The following is a 17,052-nucleotide window of genomic DNA, read 5'->3' as shown; positions in this document are numbered from 1 at the left end:
TGGTGTCTTTTCTTGTCTTGTCTTCCTGCAGTGTCTGGGACAAAAGTATCAGTGTCTGGGCACAGCTTATATGGCTCCTGACTGCAGGAACATTTTTTGTGCCTGGAATCTGGACATGGGGTGCAAAGACAGTCTTTGTGTACTCCTTTTCTCCTTTTTTCACTTTGCACAATTCTGTCCCTTACAATATTTAAGTTCATACAAAAATAATAGATTTATTAAATAAATCGATTTTATGCAAATGAATCAAAATGTCATTTATGTAGTTAATAAAGCAAGTTCTGAAATAGTTGCTATGATAAATGAAGGGTGAGGGGAGCTCCCTTTTATGGACATCCATCCATCCAGTTAGCTATAAAGATCCTCTTGGTGGCTGTTCTCTGCTTGCTATACCTCTAAAGGGTTAACAAAGTTTCCCCAGGTAAAGGAAAGGGAGTGGACACCTGACCAAAAGAGCCATTGGGAAGGCTAAAACTTTTTTAAGTGGGGAAAAAACTTCCCCTTTGTCTCTGTTGCGGTCCTTTGGGAAAGAGGGGAACAGGGAACAGTTATTTATGAGAAGCTTTAAGCCAGGAATGATCAGAGGTCACCAAGACCCATCAGATCATACCTGGAACTACTTATTTGGAGCCCCCAAATGTGTAAGTACATCAGAAATGTTTAGAAAGATGCGTTTTGATTTATTTCTGTTTATTTCTTATGGCTAGTGGACTCCTCTGTGCTAACCCCAGATGCTTTTGTTTGCTTGTAACCTTTAAGCTGAACCCCCAAGAAAGCTATTTTGGGTGCTTAGTTTTTGGAATTGCTCTTTTAAAATCTAGCAAAAGCCTAAGTTCCAGATATATTTTCTTTCTTTTTGGTTTTTAATCAGATTTACCTTTTTTAAGAACAGGATTGGGTTTTTGTGTCCTAAGAGGTTTGTGCATATGATGTTTAATTAGCTGGGGGCAACAGATAATTTCCTTTGTTTTCTTTCTCAGCTCTTCCCCAGAGTAGGGGTGGAAGGGCTTGAGGGTACCCCCCAGGAAGGAATTCCCAAGTGTGCCAACCTGGATTCCAAGGGGTTTGCATTTGAGTGGTGGCAGCATTTACCAAGCTAAGGTCAGATAAAAGCTGTAACCTTGGGTGTTTAATACCAGCCTGGAGTGTCCAGTATTAATTTTTAAAATCCTTGCATGCCCCCACCTCCTGCACTTGAAGTGTCAGAGTGGGGAATCAGCCTTGACAGTTGCAAAAGGAATTGATCTGGATACTGAATGCACTCAGATGAACAGAATCCAACTGTAGTCATAAGGGCTAAATTTTGTGATGTTTACACATGTTGAAGAGTATTTACTTATTCAAATAGTGCAATTGACACACCAGAGTGTGTGAAGATCCCCCAGTTTAGCCCTGTGTTTGTAAAATTCTTTCTATTGAATGTGAATAGTGCATGTGCATGTTTGGGTCCTATTAGAACAAGACTAACTTATGAAGAGGCACCAAGGCTCACATATTGCCCACGTACCCTGATTCTAGTCTTCCAACTATTTATTTGTACAGGACAGAAGACTAGAAAATGAATGGGGTATCAATGGCTCACTACATCTTTAATTCAAACATAAACAGTCAGTGACTGTCAGACATGGAAAATCAACATATTCCTCTCTGGTTTGAAATATCACAGAAGACATATAGCTAAATTAGTATAGAGATCAAACGGGGATTATGTCACTGTGTCAATATCATAATATTATCACTATCATTTCTTAGAGTAAGGGAAAATACTGAGGCAATTTTAGCCAAAACATATGGAGTTTATAGATATGCATTGTAGATTGACAGATATTTTGTGTATGCATTTGGGGAACAACTATAAAAAATACAGCCAATGATAGACATACTATGAATGTGCTTTTGTGTGTCCCTGTGTGTGTGTGTGTTTACTCCTTTGCTAATGTACCATTTAATTCAAATAACAGTTTAATTCAAAATGCTCCGGCATTGGTCTCTCTCAGACTTTTAACCCCACAGCTCTGGGCAAACCAGATAAAGTGTTACTGCAAATTTATTTTGTACAAAAAATACTTCTTTCCAGCAATTAACTTTTAATGTTTCGGGGAAAGCGGGTGTCACTGTAAGTAAAATGAGCAGCTCTAAAGAGACAGGGAAGCTTTTTATATCCAGAACATACCATTTCCTATCAAGGTGTTAGCACAAAGTACCATACTAAATCCTTTTACTATTGCATGGATTTTTCTTCTTCTTAATTGTATTACAGTACTACCTTAAAGCCCCAACCAAGTTCAGCACATCATTGTGGTAGGCGATGCCAACACATAGTAAGAGTTAATCCCTGTTCTGAACAGTTTGTAATTTAAATATACAAGACAAAGATTAGGTGGATAAACAGAGGCACTTGTTCTAGGTCAAGACAGAAGGTCAGAGATCATTCCCAATCTAATATTTTATCCATGGGACCATACAAGCTAAACTGAGCAAAATTGTTGTTGTTTACAACCCAGTGACTTTTCATCTCACAATCTTGTAACAAAAGAGAAGCAAAACCATAGCTACTCCTTTCGGTTTTAATCGTTTACTTCTTTCAGTTCACTGGGAACAGGAATGTTCCCAGTCTTCTTTAAAATTTCTAATACATCCTTACAGAAAAAGTCCATGCTAAGAAAAAATTGGAGCCATTACACAAGTTTAAGAGTCAGCAGTGTATAATTGTCACGAATCAGTAGGTACCTGTATCATAGAGAATAAAGTTGATTTGTTATGAACACTTCAGTTGCAGATTAGAGGAAAAATTTCTTCTAGTCAAGGGTGTTTTTCTTTATCATTGAATAGGTACACTAATTTTTATATTGGAATGTTATACTCTCTGTTGAAGGTGAAAACCTTGCCTCAATAAAAGCTTGACTAAAGATTTCATTTGCTGCCATCTCAGTTTAGGTTGGAATATAAAGATGTAAATTAAAATATAAATTCAAATATCATGTTAATTTCCACCATGAAACATTGCAGTCCAAATCTTGCAAGCTGCAAAGACAGTTTTGGTTATTTTTTTAATCTAAATATTTTCCAAATTTCCGTGTCCTCCCACCTACCAAAATACATTACATAAAGAAAAACATTAACATGCATGGTGGAGTGAAGGCATTATTGATATTTGTTTTAAATAACTCCCTCTTGGAATGATACAGCCACCCTCCAAAGATTCTTAAATACTTATTGCCCTCACCTCTACTGGATTTTGGGGCAGAGTACTAGCACCAAGAGCTGATAGTAACAGCAGGAGTAAATTGCAATTATATTTGAAAGAATGGTGACGTTGTCATAGTCACACTTTAAAGAAAAAAATAGTTGTAATAATAAAGGAAAATAGAAATCCTTGACAATTTGTTTTTAGACAATCAGCAAAACAACTTCGGTGTTTGCACTATTCCCTAAGTATTCCGGTAACCTTACTTAGATGCACAATGAAATTAGTAAATTGTTAAGGGTACCTCTCTATAGTCTTGCAGTTTCACAATTTAATATGGGAATCAATTAATAAAGAATTAAAAGATAAGAATAAAATTAAAGCCAGTCAACATAGTTTATGGAAAACAGAACTTGTCAAACAAACCCGATTTCATTCATTGATGAGATTACAAGTGTCAAGGTTCCTCCCCCACTCTGAACTCTAGGGTACAGATGTGGGGACCTGCATGAAAAACCTCCTAAGCTTATCTTTACCAGCTTAGGTCAAAACTTCCCCAAGGTACAAAATATTACTCCCGTTATCCTTGGACTGGCCGCTACCACCACCAAACTAATACTGGTTACTGGGGAAGAGCTGTTTGGACGCGTCCTTCCCCCCAAAATACTTCCCAAAACCTTGCACCCCACTTCCTGGACAAGGTTTGGTAAAAAGCCTCACCAATTTGCTTAGGTGACTACAGACCCAGACCCTTGGATCTTAAGAACAATGAACAATCCTCCCAACACTTGCACCCCCCCTTTCCTGGGAAATGTTGGATAAAAAGCCTCACCAATTTGCATAGGTGACCACAGACCCAAACCCTTGGATCTGAGAACAATGAAAAAGCATTCAGTGTTTTACAAGAAGACTTTTAATAAAAAATAGAAGTAAATAGAAATAAAGAAATCCCCCCTGTAAAATCAGGATGGTATATATCTTACAGGGTAATTAGATTCAAAAACATAGAGAACCCCTCTAGGCAAAACCTTAAGTTACAAAAAAGATACACAGACAGAAATAGTTATTCTATTCAGCACAATTCTTTTCTCAGCCATTTAAAGAAATCATAATCTAACACATACCTAGCTAGATTACTTACTAAAAGTTCTAAGACTCCATTCCTGTTCTGTCCCTGGCCAAGACGACTACAGACAGACCCAGACCCTTTGTTTCTCTCCCTCCTCCCAGCTTTTGAAAGTATCTTGTCTCCTCATTGGTCATTTTGGTCAGGTGCCAGCGAGGTTACCTTTAGCTTCTTAACCCTTTACAGGTGAGAGGAGCTTTCCCCTGGCCAGGAGGGATTTCAAAGGGGTTTACCCTTCCCTTTATATTTATGACAACAAGTTTGGTTGATAAAGGGTAACTGGATAGATGTAATACATTAAAATGTTTTTAAGGTGTTTGACTTAGCACACATGGCATTCTGATTAGAAAGCTAAAATTCTACAGTGTCAGTTGAGCAGATATTAACTGGATTAAAACTTGGCTAACTGACAGATCTCAAAAACACAGGGAATTATAATGGAATGGGAGTGTTTCGAATGGGGTTCAACAGGGATCAGTACTAGGGTTGCCAACTTTCTAACTGCACAAAACCAGACACCCTTCCCCTGCCTCCTGTCTCTCCCCTTCACGGAAGCCCCACCCCTTCTCTGAGACCCCACCCCCACTCACTCCATCTCGCCTCCCTCCATCACTGGCTCACCCCCACCCTCCCTCGTTTTCACTGGGCAGAGGTGGGGGTTGGAGTGCAGAAGGGGGTGCAGGCTCTGGGATGGGGCCAGAAATGAGCGGTTCAGGTGGCAGGATGGGCCTATGGGCAGGGGACTGAGGTCTAAAATAGGGGTTTGAGGTGTGGGCTCCAGGTTGGAGTTTGGGTGTGGGAGGGGATTCTGCCTGGGGCAGGAGATTGGACTGCAGGAGGGGTTTGGCGTGCGGGCTCCAGCTGGGCAGTGCTTACCTCACTCGGCTCCCGGCCAGCGGTGCAGTTGGGGTAAGGCAGGCAGGTCTGTATGGTGTGCACTGCCTGTGCCTGCAGCTGCCGCCCCCTCAGCTCCCATTGGCCGTGGTTCACGGCCAAGGGGAGCTGCAGAGCCGGTGCTAGGGGTGGAGGCAACACACAGAGCTTCCCTGATCACCCCTGTGCCTAGGGACATGCCAGCCATTTCCAGGAGCCACGCAGAGCCAAGGCAGTCAGTGTTCCTGTGTTAGCCCCACTGCACCGCCGATCTGATTTTAACAGCCTGGTCAGCGGTGCTGACTGGAGCCACCAGGGTCTCTTTTTGACTGGGCGTTCCAGTCAAATGCCAAATGCCTGGCAACCCTAAACAGTACTAGGCCTGATGCTATTCAACATTTTCTTCAATAATCTACAAGTAAATATAAAATCACTGCTCATAAAATTTGCAGATGTGTTGTCTGTTTGAGTTTAATTTAACAATAATAATAATGTGAGATTGTCAAAATAACAGGCTTAAATGGAATTATTTAATCAAAGGTTATCAAACAAATACAGAAGGAAAACCTATTTTACCAGCTTTTGAGTAATATGAAGAGCTGGCCTATGTTGCCTCCCTCTGTCACTGGTGGGATGCTAGTGGAATAAATTCCCCAATCTAACTCCAAAATCCTCTTTCCTGTTATGAGTATGGGTATGAGACAAAGGTATCCCTTTTTGGAGGGAAAAGTATTTTCCCAAAATTAATTTCATCGTGGTCTGTTTTCAAATTCTCATGTTACCTAATTACTAATGGAATTTCTTGTATGGTATCTTAGGTTACATGATCAATAAACTAAAGGGATTTCAAACCTAATTGTTAATCGGAGCACCTGTTACAACAAGCACTCCCTGATGAGTTAAAATCTTCTTTCAATGGGTAATTATTTCATTTATCACAGAAAACATCTGCAACAACAAATACCTCTCATCAATCACAGAACATAACTGGGTCATTAGCAACCCTCTTCAATTACCCAGTTTTGTTTATCATAACAGACATCTGTCAATATCTTCCATTAGTTTTAAGGGATCTTTTCCTCCAGATATCTAGACTCTCACAGACTTAGAGACATTGAGGATGAGTAGATACAGCCCAATACTTCACTAAACTGGGAGGAGAGGTAGATACGCTGGAGGGTAGGGATAGGATACAGAGTGCCCTAGACAAATTAGAGAATTGGGCCAAAAGAAATCTGATGAGGTTCAACAAGGACAAGTGCAGAGTCCTGCATTTAGGATGGAAGAATCCCATGCACTGCTATAGACTAGGGACCAACTGGCTAGGTAGCAGTTCTGCAGAAAAAGACCTAGGGTTACAGTGGAGGAGAAGCTGGATATGAGTCAACAGTGTGCCATTGTTGCCAGGAAGGCTAACGACATTTTGGGCTGTATAAGTAGGGGCATTGCCAGCAGATTGAGAGACGTGATAGTTCCCCTTTATTTGACATTGGTGAGGCCTCATCTGGAGTACTGTGTCCAGTTTTGGGCCCCACACTACAAGAAGGATGTGGAAAAATTGGAAAGCATCCAGTGGAGGGCAACAAAAATGATTGGGGTACTGGAAGACATGACTGGGGTACTGGAACACATGAGGAGAGGCTGAGGGAACTGGGATTGTTTAGTCTGCAGAAGAAAAGAATGAGGGGGGATTTAATAGCTGCTTTCAACTACCTAAAAGGGGGTTCCATAGAGGATGGATCTAGACTGTTCTCAGTGGTGGCAGATGACAGGACAAGGAATAATAGTCTCAAGATGCAGTGGGGGAGGTTTAGGTTGGATATTAGGAAAAACTTTTTCACTCGGAGGGTGGTGAAACACTGGAATGCGTTACGTAGGGAGGTGGTGGAATCTCCTTCCTTAGAGGTTTTTAAGGTCAGGCTTGACAAAGCCCTGGCTGGGATCATTTTGTTGGGGATTGGTCCTGCCTTGAGGAGGGGGTTGGACTAGATGATCTCCTGAGGTCCCTTCCAACCCTGATATTCTATGTTTATAAACATTTTTGAATGCTGGCCACCCTCTAGGTTCAGGTTAAGAACCAAGACTCTGAGGCCTTAGAATTCAGAAATGCTTTTTGATAACACTGTAAGGTTTCTGGGAGAACAGTTAGTAAGACAAGAATTATTAGAGTTTAACATACAAAAATCATGAAATGTTAATATTTACTATCAGATGACGCAACAATTGGAGGAGTGGTAAATACTGATAAAGGATTGGGCAGTCATACAGAGTTCAGTTTGTTTAAGTTATGAAAAAGAAGGCTGACAGGTGATTTGATTATAGTGTACAAGTACCTCCATGGGGAAAAAATACCAGAAGCTCTTACATAAACAGAGAAAAGCATACCAAGAACAATGGCTGGAAGATGAAGACAGACAAATTCAAATTAGAAATTAGGTACACATTTTTAACAGTGAGAGTGATTAAGCACTTTTACAAACTGACAAAAGAAGTGGTGGATTTGCTTTCTCTTAATGTCTTCATATCAAAATTGGATGCCTTGGAACATACCCTTTAGCTAAACACAAAGTTATTAGGCTCAATACTGGGGTAACTGGATGAAATGTAATGTGATGTAGAGGATGTCAGACTTGATGATCTAATGGTTCCTTGTTGCCTTAAATTCTAGAGTCTATGACATTAATTTTGGAATCATTTTAGATTGTAACCTGACATGGACATGTATAAGGGGAAAGGTTAATATGTTGTTTAGTTTGTGAACACTTCACACGCTGTGTGCACTGTATCCTACATCATATGTGGCATTATTGTTGCCAGATTTCCCCCTTACTTTGGGGTATGCTCATGTATTAGGGTTACTGTTGGGGGGGGGATGTCTGTAATTATATCAATGAACTGCTTGTGTCACTTTTATTTTCATATGGAGCTCTACTTCTCCCTTTTGCAAGTCCCCGGAGCTATCCTGCAGGACCTAGGTTCCCCAGGGCTGGGTTACTCTAGCCCCAGAATCAGATGAACACACACACACACACTAAAAGAGCAAGTCTGAGTGGACCGGGTCAATCAGCACTCTCAAGCTGACCCCTTCTATGTCCCTGGACTCAGTGGGCTAAATCAAGCAGGATTTCCAAGCTGCCACACTTATATGCTCCTGGACTCAATAGGCTGGGTTGAGCAGCACTTCCAAGCTGCCACCCTCGTATGTCATAGGTTCAGCATGTCCCTGTCCCCACTTTCACGTCACAATTGTTCTGGTACTAACCCACTTGCTGAGCAAACCCCACAGGGATCTTTAGCTTAGGTAAGAAGAGCATTGCTGCAGAGTAAATGGGGAAGCCAAAAACACAAAAGAGTGAAGTTCAGAGAGAGAGAGGGGGGAATCAACCAGCTTAACCAAAAAAGTTATTTATTGAATAATAGTGATAACCACACAAGGAGAGCCTAAACAAACAGAACAGTTACATCATTAAAGATTACAGATATAGAAAACTATACCTGATCAAATAAGTCAGGATTAAAAGTTATCCCCGCGGTGGGGTCTCACGACTGCATGAAGCTTGAACTGTTCAGGGTTCCCACGTGATGGTGGTAACTCAGGGTCCTGAGTGTTGGAGACAGGCAAAGCCCCCAGCACGATCAGTGAGGAGAAGATGAAGTCCCAGTGGAACTGCTGCAGAGTTTGGATCCAGGCATCAGAACCCTTACTTGAATGTGGGTAGGGGTTTTTGTAGGGAAACAACAACAGTTCAAGGGATAACACTAGATTTGTTTAGGGGTAAACTGATGACTCAAGGGTTTTCTTTAGGCTAGACTATAGGAACTGATCATTCCTGGCTATGAGTCGTGTTCCTTCAGGGGAGTTCACAATGCAATTAGGCAGCTTCAGCGTTTTGGATATCAATCAAGGATTCATTACTAGAGTTGGTCTGATAACTGCTGAGCTGGGTGTGTGCAGGTGTACGTTCATTAACATCTGCAGCAGAGATCCCCCATGATGCAGTGCTTCCCTGATTTTCTGGTCCCAGAGTTCAGTACGGTTCTTGCCTTGGAATCTCTGTTCTTCATTCTGTATGCTAATGGAGATGCCTCCCTGTCCCATCTTTGATGCAGATGAGGCTAGGGGAATTGCCTTAATCCTGTCATTCTTGTCAGGAGGGGTTTAGGTGATAAAAATAACCACCTTTTATTGCTTTCTGTAAGTCTTTCTTCTGATCTGTTTTGGTTCAAGCACAGGCTGGGGGGTGGGGCGGTCCTTCATGAGTCAGACAGGCTGGATACTGTGCCCTGGTTCCCCAAGAACACAGAGCTGACTGGTATAATTATCTATCTCATATTTATGTCCATAGCTACTCCCTTTCCAAGGGCATACTCTTCCCTCAGAAAAATCAATGTAATGATTATTATGGCTTTTTCCCTGTATGCATATATTGATTCTAATTTTGATCCAATGAGGAAATGGGGAAAGTTTGCACTGAAGTTTGTTCAAGGTAGTGTTTGTGAGAACAGAACTGGCAAAATACCATCAGCAATCAGGGTCATGGGAATTACAGTACTTGTCATATAGTAGATTAAATAGCAGGACAGTGGGGTGGGAGGAGGTATTGGTTCATATTCTCTGTGTATATATAAAGTCTGCTGCAGTTTCCACGATATGCATCTGATGAAGTGAGCTGTAGCTCACAAAAGCTTATGCTCTAATAAATTGGTCAGTCTCTAAGGTGCCACAAGTACTCCTTTTCTTTTTGTGAATACAGACTAACACGGCTGTTACTCTGAAACCTGTCATAATTTGCTATGTCTTTTTGTCCCTTTTAGAATACAGAATACTATATATAACCACAAAATATCTCTTTTATGGCATGTGGTAATGTTCAGGCTGACAATAATTAAGGGCATGACCCTGAAAAGGTATCCAAGTAGTTGGATATCAACAACCCCACAAACTCCCACTGAAGCTATAGGCCTGAAGAGCCGTCTATAAAACTCCCTTTGAAGAATCAGGGCATAGAGGGCAGGGGAGTGTCAGAAATGAAGAACTTTTAAAATTTTTATTCAGAAGAAACTTAAAAACTTTTAAAATTTTTATTCAGAAGAAACTTAATTAAAAGATCCATACAGTGTTTTCAGAATTCAAAATATGAAGTAAAATATTTAAACAGAAAAATACCATAATTGGAAAAAAAATACAGGTTATATTCCCAGATATCCTAAATTTACAGACACTCATCTGTAGTTAAAAGTATAGTAAAAGGTTATTGTTAAAGATACATTATAAAAAGTGGTAGTTTTATACATTTTCAAGAGCACTCTCTGAGGCCTTGTTCCCTTAATTTGAAGAGCAGAGTTGTTTGACTGTGCACTTATGAACTGTAACAATGTAATCTTGTGAGATGCCAAGTGAGGTTTGGATTAAATCACCAAAAATATGAATCTGGAGACATCATTCTTGTTATTCTTAGAAGGATTAGATATGAAGTTATCTGTAAATTTATTTCAGAGTAGCAGCTGTGTTAGTCTGTATCCGCAAAAAGAAAAGGAGTACTTGTGGCACCTTAGAGACTAACAAATTTATTTGAGCATAAGCTTTCGTGAGCTACAGCTCACTTCATCGGATGCATGCATAAATTTGTTAGTCTCTTATGTGTCACAAGTACTCCTTTTGTAAATTTAATTTTACTCCTATTCTTTATGGTCAATATTTAATGTTTGTGTGATGAGCTGCAGCCTTTCCATACATAGGATGTGTTCGTTTTAAAATTTCAAATAGCACCATTTAAGTAACTTAAATGTTTAAAAAATGAAGTTGGCCAAAAAGGTCCAGTATTAATAGATTTCGATATTATGACCAGGTGTGATAGAACCATCTAATCTGCATTCCACTAATCTGTACAAATTAAAATTTGTACACCAAAAACTGTTTCTTCTGTTTCTTCAGTAAAGTGTTAACAGCAGTGATATAGCAAGGAAGACATCATATTATTAAGTGTTCATTACTTATACAACACACACTTATAACATGCTATGATGTTTGTTCATTAATCTAAATAATCTTCATTTGTCAAATGAACAAAGTTATTTTTCCTGTAATGTAAGAATTTAGACTCCATGGAGAATATTCTGCTTTCAGTTAATCCTGGTAAAAACCCAGCATAACTAAGAGAAAAAAATGGCCCTAAGCAACATTTTGCAGACTTCTTTATTCCAGTCTTTAATTGTAAAAATGAAATGTTCATACAACATATATATTTAGAAGAGATTCCAGATTTACACAAAATCCAGACTGTTTATCTGACCCCTTGCTCAGTTTTTAATGGGAATTAAGTGTGTGTGTGTGTGGGGGGGGGGGTTGTTGAATCTGAACTTTCACTAATATCAGGTTTAAAAAAAACAAAAACATGGCTTCTGAGGTTTATTATATGCAAAACTGACCCTTCTCAGGTGCGCACACATTTTTGTTTGTGTATAATACAGAGAGTTTTTCTTGCTAGGTTGATGTCCTTGTAAATGAGATATATGAGATGAAACATTTATATTGTTCTTCTAAAATTAATAACATTTCACTTAAGGGAGTGCATCGATTTGCTACTGAATACCATTCTCTGCAACTGTTTACCAACATTTAAGATAAATATGACCTTATGCATTTTGATGTTTTGTCATAAGATCACTTGCCAACTTTTCTGCAGATAAGTTAACAGCTGAAACAAGAAACTTTAGAAATTTTCTCTCCCATTACAGTTCCCATAATAATGAGAGAAGGAGAAACCAATTTGCCTATCAAAGAACTAGGTGGAAAGGAAAATACAGTAATAGTACTAGTGCATCACAATTGTCAGATGCATGATGCACAGTTTGACCAGTATATTTAATTTCACTTGGTCTGTTTCCTTTAAATCAGTCTAAAATACATGTTTTTTGCTTCATCGTATCTTAAAAACTTTTTTCCCCACCTCCAGGTTGACTGGTATGAACCTGCCTTCTCCTGTTATCAGCAGCAAAAACTGGTTACGACTCCATTTCACATCTGACAGTAACCACCGACGGAAAGGATTTAATGCCCAGTTCCAAGGTAGGAAATACAGAGTGTCACCAAAAATAATGTGAATAGAACTGGTAGTGGTGTAGGTTTTTCTTTAGAAACCACAGGTCTGTGCCGTAAAAAGCTAAAGTCTAGGTTCTACTGCCCTTAGGCTGAGTAGTAGCTATCATTATATTATAAAATAAATACCATTCAGAGATTCATTTAACATTGTTTACACATAAAGTAGCAACATTCCCCGTGAAATATACCTCTAGTGGTAAGCTTATTTGACCTTTTTACATTAGATAAATTGTATGTGTGGCATCTTTTTGTATTAATTCAGATCTTTGCTTTAAATCATGAGTAGAATGCAGGTCACAGAAAATCTATTCTGTGCAAAGACAGGCCCTATCTCACTGTTGTCTTCCTTCATTACTCATAATCAAGCTCTTGCCCTGAGGGTTACATTTATCACTTGGAGATTTAACCACTCCCCAACTCAAGATAAATCACATTTCAGACTACTGAATAGATCTGCATATTCATCTTTATTAGAAAGCTAGAGGATGTCAATGCTGCTGTCATTTTTTGTCTATGTCCACCTGGATAGTCATCAAAATGCAATTTTTCTGGAATGGAATCTTCATTGATTTGTGCACTTGATAAATCATCACTCAGAATCAATGATTTTGTAATTAAATTAGAAAGAAATAGGAAACTATCCTGTAAATCACAAATACAGATGATGTAGAAGCTGAGTATACCTTCAAACCCTGTACTTACACAAGCTATTTGTTACTATTTTCCCCCCACATGCAAATAGACATCTTCATAGCTTAAGTTGTCACTCCACAGTAGGATCTGTATTCCTCTGTTCATGCGTGCTGTTTACTGATGATTATATTTATATGAGATATGTAAAAATAAAACATATCAAATGTTTTTGATACAATATCTATCATCTTTGTACTCCTGTACTTTTAAAATCATTGTGAACAAAGGGTGGATTTTTTTCTTCTTCTCTCAGTTAAAAATTTTTACTAATAATGCCTGACCACTTTATAGGTTATTTAGGTGAAACAACATGATAGCTAGTGTGGTGTGTCATTGCACTTAGAATTTGTTTATACAAAACTTACTGAGGCTGAGGGCAGTGATACTTTTGGCACCTGGTAATTGAAGTGCACTACGCTACATAAAATTTGATCCTGGATCTCATTCACCAATAGTTGTAAGGACACTATGGGTAATCCTGGCAACCCACCAGGAAGTTAAGGATCTATCGAATAGTCATGGTAAGTCCGGGGCAAAGTGATGAGACAACATTCTAAGATTTACAAAAAATCTATTTTATGTGTGAATGCATAAGATGGAATTGCGGTTTAAAGGAAACACCTAGTGAGACTATAAACGCAAAATGGGTATTTGTTGCACTGTATAATATATCTGACAATTTTTCTTTTGGTGGCAACATAAAACTTGGCTTTTAAAGAACAGTATTCAAATGACAATTTGAGGTAGCTTAATAAATTGCAAATTCTTACTGTTATTTGAAATCTCCTTTTCTAATTTAACGCATCCTTTTTACATGCAAGTTAATGCAATGGCATTTTATAAACTACCGATAAATTGCAATTCAGTGAACCTCAGCAATGCAGAGTGTATTAATGTGTCAACAGCAAGCAATGAAGTAAGGAAGTAAGGAAAATTGCCTTTAAATACTAAAATATCTATTAACTTAAATCAGAATATTATTATTCAGTTCATCATACGTAGCTCAATATAGTCATATAGTCTTTCTATTTGGTAGTACACTAATTAACACTTTAAAGGTATTTAATGATAGGCAGAGCTGTCTGTAAGTCTAATAGTTAAAGATGAAAACAGTTTCCATTATAAGATCCTGTTTTTGGTTGCTTTTAACTGCCAAATTGCAGCCATTCAGGTGAACTTTTCAATGCTGGGTGTCTGCTTCAGACTGCATTCTGTGGGAATATTTCAGCATTAACAGAGGCAAGGATCCTATGGGAAAAATAGTATATGATCATGTTACAGCCCTGGCAGAATCTTCTCTTGCTGTAGACACCAGACTGCTATATTGGACCCAGCCTTTGAATTCTGCATGCTTCTAAGCCTCCTGTATCTCTGTAGTTGCAGATGCTGCCTCTAAATATGGCCTCTTAGACAGACTTTGTGTCTAGTATCTTCTTGGGGATGTGGCCCTAGGCCCCAAGACAAATGCTGATCCCCTTCAAGTCTCTCCAGTTATTTAAGTACACCACCCAGAACCCTTATGGGTACCATTAGAATTCTCTGAAGATGTCCACAAACATGTGGACAAGGGTGATCCACTGGGTATCGCGTACTTGGACTTTCAGAAAGCCTTTGACAAGGTCCTTCACCAAAGGCTCTTAATCAAAGTAAGCAGTTCATGGGCTAAGAGGGAAAGTCAGTACTGGTTAAAAGATAGGAACCAAAGAGTAGGAATAAATCATGAATGATATGCAGAAAGTGAATAAGGAAGAGTTATTTACCCCTTCACATAACACGAGAACTAGAGGTCACCCAATGAAATTTATAGGAAGCTGGTTGAAAACTAACAAAAGGAAGTATCCGTCCGACAAAAGAAAATCAACCTGTTGAACTCATTGCCAGGGAATGTTGTGAAGGCCAAAGTGTAACTGGATTCAAAAAAGAATTAAATAGATTCATGCAAGATAGGTCCATTAATGTCTATTAGCCAAGATGGCCAGGGACGCAGCTCTGGGTGTCCCTAAGCCTCTGAGTGCTAGAAGCTGGGACTGGACAACGGGATGGATCACTCAGTAGAGTGACCTCTTCTGTTCACTCCTTCTGAAGAATCTTTCACCAGCCTGTGTTGGAAGACAGGATACAGCACTAAATGTACCATTTGTCTGACCTTATGGTCATTCTTATATACTCTGCTTTACGGTTTCTCTTCAGGGACTATGTGATAGTTAAAGCAAGTAACACAGAGACTTTGTGAAGGAACATCTTAAATATTCATATTTTATTGATAGAAAAGCACAAGAGCTACAGATCTAGGCAAAAATCACTGGCACATAAGACCCTCCTTCAGTTTCCTCATCCATCCTGAATTTTGACCAGTTTGCTCCAGGAAGTCCAGCATCTTCCTGCATCCCACTCCTCCTGCTCAGTCTTCTCCTTTGGTGATGGCCTCTGCCTCATGCTTAAAAAGCATGTCCCTTTTAAAGTCAATTTGTGATAACTTTTCTCTTGTCTTCTTACACTGGAGTTTTCCGTGATCCAGCCCTTGAGAGGAATTGTGGCATCCAACTGTTTATCAGTTGATGGTACAGAGGGACATTAACAGTTAGTATCTCTGATTGCCTCTATTGTCCTGTCAGGATAATACTATTCAATGGGTAGTGGCCATTGATGGACCTGCTATACCACCCCAGACAAAGTATTTGCTATGTGCCAGGCTCCTACTAGCAGGTGGATAGTTTAATTCACAGTGACTGTTGGAATCATAAGTGATACTCATAAAACAAATAAAAATTCGTAGGATGTCAGATAAAATTGTATGAAGTATTTTTGTAGCCATGCTGGTCCCAAGATATTAGAGAAAAAACGGTGGGTGACAAACTTCTTCAGGTGAGAGAGAAAAGCTTTCGAGCTTACACAGAACTCTTCTTCAGGTCTGGGAAATGTACTCCGAGTGTAACAGCTAAATACAAGTTGGAACAGATTGTTTAGCATAAGTAGTTAATATGTATTTCAAGGGACCATTCAAGGTGAAGTGACCAATTAACATGGGGGTTGGGAGCTGTGGGTGAGGGTCAGATATATAATGATTACTCTGTGAGAACTGTTCATGAAAAGATGACAAGTGTTTTTTTTTCTTTTATAATTTTTTTGTGTGAGTTTATTAGAGAAGTGGTAATTGTTTCACTTCGCCCATATAGTTGTTATTGAGGCATTTAGTGCTCTAGATGACATACACCACATGTTGTGATAGCCGTGTATAAGACCCATGAATCCTGAAAGGTGTGTTGTGGGGGTGTTGATCATTGTAGAGTGGAGAGATATGTCTACAGGTTTTGCATCTGTTATTTTGGCAGGGTGCCACTTTGTTGCTCTGTCCTAGTCTGTGAGGGAGCTTGCTTCTGATTATGAGCTTGGAGGGGTTCGGTGGTTGTTTGAAGGCCACAAGAATGGGGGTGAGTCAGGAAAGATTTAATTCAGGCTGTGGTCCCCATCGACTATGCTACCCCCTTTGGGTTCCAGTGTGTGGGATATTAAGTGACAATTGGGAGTGTAAACAGCTAGCTCACGAAAGCTTATGAGCTAATAAATTTGTTAGTCTCTAAGGTGCCACAAGTACTCTTTTTCTTTTTACAGATACAGACTAGCACGGCTGCTCCTCTGATATTGGGAGTGTATAGTTGGACCGGGGGGGGGTGGGGGGTTATATCTGTTTTGAAGCAGGTTCAATATGTGGGTAAAGTGAGACAATCACTGTGCTCTTGAATAAACTCACACAGAAAAAATGATAATAGACAAAAACACCGTATAAGCTTGGGTGAACACTTTTTACAAAGCAATCACTCTGTATCTGACCTTTTAGTCCTCATCCTGATAGGAAACCTGGACAACACCTTCAAAAGACTAATCTGGGATCTTAAATTCATAACTTTGTTAGACACTATAAAATCATGAACTGAATAGAGGCACTGTATTTATGGCTTATTACAACAATCTATAACCCACTATCACCACTCCCAGGCTAGCTGCCCTTTCCCATGACTGGAGAGGTGTTGATGGACCAGATCACCTTGAACGGTCCATTGAAATATGTGG

At 39.4% G+C, this 17,052-nt stretch overlaps 1 protein-coding gene across 1 annotated transcript in view; it reads left to right on the top strand.

Moving 5' to 3' along the window:
• CSMD1 (CUB and Sushi multiple domains 1) overlaps window positions 1–17,052 on the top strand; it is a 2,028,540-nt gene that overhangs the window by 1,174,237 nt on the left and 837,251 nt on the right. Inside the window, exon 6 of the mRNA XM_084623138.1 lies at window positions 12,143–12,255. Within this exon, the coding sequence (XP_084479264.1) occupies window positions 12,143–12,255 (113 nt within the window). The remainder of the gene's footprint in view (window positions 1–12,142; window positions 12,256–17,052) is intronic.

This window comes from Lepidochelys olivacea, assembly GCF_965140295.1.
Source record: "Lepidochelys olivacea isolate rLepOli2 genome assembly, chromosome: 3".
In the NCBI taxonomy this organism is placed as follows: domain Eukaryota; kingdom Metazoa; phylum Chordata; order Testudines; family Cheloniidae; genus Lepidochelys; species Lepidochelys olivacea.
Note: the sequence above shows the minus strand (reverse complement) of the source record. Positions and strands in the feature narration are given on the sequence as shown.